Source organism: Montipora foliosa, chromosome 1 (assembly GCF_036669935.1).
Source record: "Montipora foliosa isolate CH-2021 chromosome 1, ASM3666993v2, whole genome shotgun sequence".
In the NCBI taxonomy this organism is placed as follows: Eukaryota; Metazoa; Cnidaria; class Anthozoa; order Scleractinia; family Acroporidae; genus Montipora; species Montipora foliosa.
This window is the reverse complement of record NC_090869.1, coordinates 50,947,538-50,952,537: the sequence shown is the minus strand read 5'-3', so window position 1 is coordinate 50,952,537 and position 5,000 is coordinate 50,947,538. Positions and strand designations below refer to the sequence as shown.

At 43.8% G+C, this 5,000-nt stretch overlaps 1 protein-coding gene across 1 annotated transcript in view; it reads right to left on the bottom strand.

Moving 5' to 3' along the window:
• The window catches only part of LOC138000654 (Bardet-Biedl syndrome 2 protein homolog), a 28,329-nt gene that overhangs the window by 10,389 nt on the left and 12,940 nt on the right, over positions 1-5,000 (bottom strand). Inside the window, exon 10 of the mRNA XM_068847218.1 lies at positions 641-957. Coding sequence (XP_068703319.1) covers positions 641-957 — 317 coding nt within the window. The remainder of the gene's footprint in view (positions 1-640; positions 958-5,000) is intronic.

Here is a 5,000-nt window from a genome sequence, read left to right as displayed (position 1 = left end):
ACGCAGAAATAGGTTAAGCTGGTCTATCAGGGCTAACCCTATCTGGGGCCCGGCACCCTACATTTGTGCCATAAGACAAATAAATTGCATGAACGCAAATCAAATTATTCTCAGAGACGCTAGGGAATATGAAATGGTGGTGAAAAAAGTGTAAGTATGTATCTATCTGTTCCAGGGATGCATGACATCGAGGTAAATGGCATTTCCCATAGTAGAAAACACCCACGTGGGTTTTGGCCTACTGTTGTACTGTAACCACCGGTTTACTCCGTATGATTTGTGTTTGCCAAGCCAAAATATGACGCAGGTTAATGGCGGATAATGGAGCATTGTGATTGGCTCTCGAACCTTGGACATCAGAAGTTCTATCAGATCTCTTTTACGTATCCCACGACATTTAGCACAGGAGACATCATTGATATCACAAAATGCAATTAAGAGAGATGCGTGTCATTAACGTTTGCAGCACGGTAAAACAAATTCCCACCATTTACGTGCAAATATGCCCAATAAAACTGTTTCTTTCCATGAAAACAACACGATAGCAGAGGTTGACCCAGTTTTCCCGACAATGACATCTTAAACATTACACCTCATCACTTCGGGAAAGAAAATACATAAATGTCTTTTAAAAGCAAACCTGGATTTGTAGCCGACGAAAGCTTTGATGTGAAGGTCCACAGGAATATCCTTGGGAGGAAAAACTGGAACTTGTAACAAAGATCTAAGATTTTGCTGCGAGGGATGGACTACATGGCTCTCGCCTTCAAACACACCCTCAGCAAATATCATGACAGTGCGTATGACTGTTTCGTTTGTAGTCGAGATGGAGAGTTCCACATGTGGTTGCACTTGCTCACTGCCTGGATTGACTAGTAGCGACGTCTGCAGCTGCGTATTGGCCGGAATAATGCCTAACTGTGACTGGTCCACTTCTTGGCTTCCGACCCTCCCTACCTAAAATCGTTTAAAGAAACGTCCAGTTGGAAAAGAGCGGGGTAAGCCATCCACTAACTATCATATTTAGCTAAACAAAATTGTTGTTGTTGTTGTTAAAGGAACAGAGGCACCAAGCAAATAGTTTCGGTAAAAATCTGAAAAACCAAAAACCTGCATTTTATTTGATTTGAATGTACAGATTGTGTTCATGGAGGCTAATGCGGGAGAATGAAATATATTTTCAGGGGCACCCAACGAGAATATAGTTCAAAACCACTTAAACATAGCATTGTTAAACGTATTTTAGTATTTAAACGGTAGATATAGGCATATTTTAACCCCTAGAAAATTTTCATCTGTTCGGATTTCGTAGCTAAAAGTCTAGTGATCCGAAAACTATAGGGATCAAAACTTACCTTTCGAAAATTTCAGCCAGAAAAAAGGCTCCCGAAAATTCTAGGTGACCTTTTTAGGGTAAAAATCCGTTTAAAATGGGCAATTATACCATTCTTCAGATGCTCGAAAATTCTGGGAGCGGCAGGTTTCTTTACAGGTCACAGGTCACAGGTCATTGTTTTACTTATACAGAGAGCGTCCTATAAACATTCATTATAGCTAACCTTAAGCCTAAAAACTTTTCTTTAGGCCTAAGGCTAGCTTTTATGAATGTTTAGGATACTTTTCTTTAGGCCTAACTAGGCCTAATTAGGACTAATTAGTCAACCTAAGGCCCAATTACGCCTAAAGTTAGCTTTTTATGACTGTTTAGGATGCTTTCTGTATTAGTAAAACAATGACCTGTGACCTGTGACCTGCAAAAGAAACCTGCCGTTCTAGGAGAGGCTGGCAAGCAAGAAATTTTACAACAAATGTTCCGAATATTTTGCATTTGAAAAGATTCCTCTGCATTAGCCGCCATTGCAAGCTAGTTTTAGTCCAACCAAGATTTGACAATAAACCGCGTTAAAGTTCAAAATGTTTCGTAAACCTTTTAGTATCACGAGGTGACAAAAAAGATGCACAAACACAAACGCAATAAACCGGCAGGGCGCACTTGTTCAAAGTCCAATTACATCAATCCTGCATTAAATAGCAGAGGGAAATTTCCTTTCAGTTTACTTACCGATCAAAAATGTTTCTGTTTCATGCTGGTTCGGAATTTATAGCAAACCGAAGCGTAGACAAATACTATAAACAACACAGCTTTTAATGGCGACCACCAGCAAAGTAAAATTACACAAATAAGGTCACGTGATTTCAGAGCGCGGGAAAGTCAATGCGTGACCAATGAATTAAAGCATTACGTTACATCCCCTTTCTTAAAAAAACAAAGATGAAGATAAAGAAAAAAAAATTGTCTTCGCTCAGTTCTTTGATCAGGAACTATGTAACTTCCAGTCTACTACTAAGTCTGACATTCAGCATGCCACGCGGGCTTGCGAACACTTCTCTGGCTCCTTCGGGTAGGTACATGTGAAGATGTTGAAGGAGTACAAGTGGGTGCCACAACTTTACTGGACTGTGGCATCTGAGCTGGAACATCAGGCTCAGCTGTCGTGTTGGAAGGTTTCGGCGATACTTCAACAATGGGAGACTCTGGTTGGTCTGCTGGTATGACAAGCAGATCACGACGGTTTCGCTTGTATGTAGTACCATCTGCAAAGACATGATATGAACGGTAAGGAAGCTTCTTTGTACAGATTCCAGTTGACCATGTGCTTTGACCAGAAAGACGCATGCGCACTTCACTTCCAACAGGTAAATCCGGCAATGGCTTTGCAAGTGCATGACTGTCATGGTAATACTTTTGCTTGCGCTTAACCTTGGTACGCTGAGTGGCAATGTTCTTAGGCGTGCTTGGCTGCAGCAGAGAACAGTGCTGTGGCAGCAAGGAACGGGTACGACGACCAAACAATAGCTGTACTGGTGAAGCATCAAGTCCTTCCACAGGAGTGTTGCGCGCCACTATTAAAGGGAGTTGAACATCTTCACCGGACTCCTCAGTCTTCTTTATCAGGGATTCGACTAAGGATGTCTGCAATGTGCATCTCAGTGCCGCGCTGATAGGACACATGGAAGTCATAGCGTTGTAGCCGCAACAGCACACGCTGAAGACGTTTTGGCGCGGTGTGCATTGGCTTGGAGAAAATTGTCTCCAGCGGGCTTGTGGTCACTTTGGACTTGGACATTACGTGCGTAGATGTACTTGTCAAATTTCTAAGCAGCAAATACTATCGCGAGAACTTCCTTCTCTATCAGAGCGTAGTTGCGTTCAGTTGCTGTTAGTGCCCTGGATCTGTACATAACCGGTAAGCCTTCTTGGAGACCTAACCCAGTATCAGATGAATCGCACTGGAGGGCCACTGGAAGGTGAACATCGTAGTAGCGTAGAACTGGGGGAGAGGTCAACAGGGACCTCAGGTTCTCAAAGGCCTTTTCGTGTTCAGCATCTTTAACAGTCAAGGTGCGCAACAACTCGGTATGGTCTGAGAGCTTAGGTACAAACTTGTAAACGTAATTAACCATGCCAAGGAGACGCTGCAAAGAGGGAACATCAGTCGGGGTTGGCATTTCTAGAATTGCTCTGATCTTCTCAGGACTGGGAGCTAGTCCGTCTGCACTGAGCATGTGACCAATAAAGGGTACCTCTTGGAATCTAAAACGCATCTTCTCAGCTTTGAGCTTCAAATTTCTTTTACGGGCTCGTTCTAAGAACTTGCTTAGATTCTGGTCGTGGTCTATCACAGTTTGCTCGAGTGTGTCTCCACGGCCAATAATCAAGAAATCATCGAACATGACTTCCGTTCCAGGCAAACCTTCGACGATTTCATGCATTCTTCGTTGCCAGACTTCCAGTGCAGAATTTAATCCAAACGGCATACGTAACCACTTGAAACGCCCAAAGGGAGTGTTGAAACATGTTAACATACTTGATTTGTCATCCACTGGAATTTGCCAAAATCCATTACTTGCATCGAGAACTGTGAATATTCTTGCTTTGCCTAGGCGGGTGTTAAGTTCCTCTATTGTGGGAAGGGGGTAATGCTCCCGTTTAATGGCTTGATTTAGATCCTTAGGGTCGATGCAGATTCGGAGGGCTCCGGAGGGTTTGTGGACTACCACCATACTCGAAACCCAATATGTGGCTTCAGTGACAGGTGCAATGACACCATCTGCAACCATCTCGTCAAGCTTTTCCTTCAGTGCGCTGTGAATGGCTTCCGGTATCTCTCTTGGGGGGTGTACAACTGGCTGTACATCGGTATCGACTCAGATTCTGTCAACCTCGTTCCCAGGGTCTCTCGAGTGAGGAGAGACCCTGGTAGGACGGTCTGGTCACGTGCTTCCGTGACAATTGAAAACACTAGGGAGGGGTCTTCTCTAAACAAGGAATTTGTCGCGTAGAGCTTTGTCGAATTCAAAGCGAGGCTAATAGCTTCGCGCTGTGAAGTTCCTCCAAACACAGCCTCGGCTAAGGCGAGCAATTCTTCAGTGGCCTTCTTGAACAGATTTTTACAATGTAAAACGTCTTTGACTGAACCGCACAATCTACAGCAACTTATGACAGACGATGCATATGTTTTCTTCGGCGTTTGCAAACTATTATCGCCGGACATAGCCGCAGAAGAACATATGTTCACATACCGCAGCACGTGAAACTTGGTTTGTTTTGGTGACAACACATTCCGCACTCCCGTAGTCTCAGTATAGACAAAATTCTTACTAAGCCGCCCCTCCCTTCATTGGATAAATTGTCATCTCCCAGACTCTGGGAGACACGTGACCAGACCCTACCAGGGTCTCTCCTCGCTCGCCCCAGGCGTTAAGATGAGAGACCATGGGAACGAGGTTTGGATTCTGTAAGGGGTTTCCAGTTTTCTAAAACCAGTAAACACATCTTGAAACTGCTGGATTCCAGGCTCAAAATAGGGGTGTAGTTACCTTGCAAAACATTGAACTCAACAGTGTGTTTCATTCCGTTTCGAGTGGCGTGTAACTTGCATTTACCAACAATTGCTTCTCTTGTACCATTGTACATTATTACAGATGCTTTGTTGAGC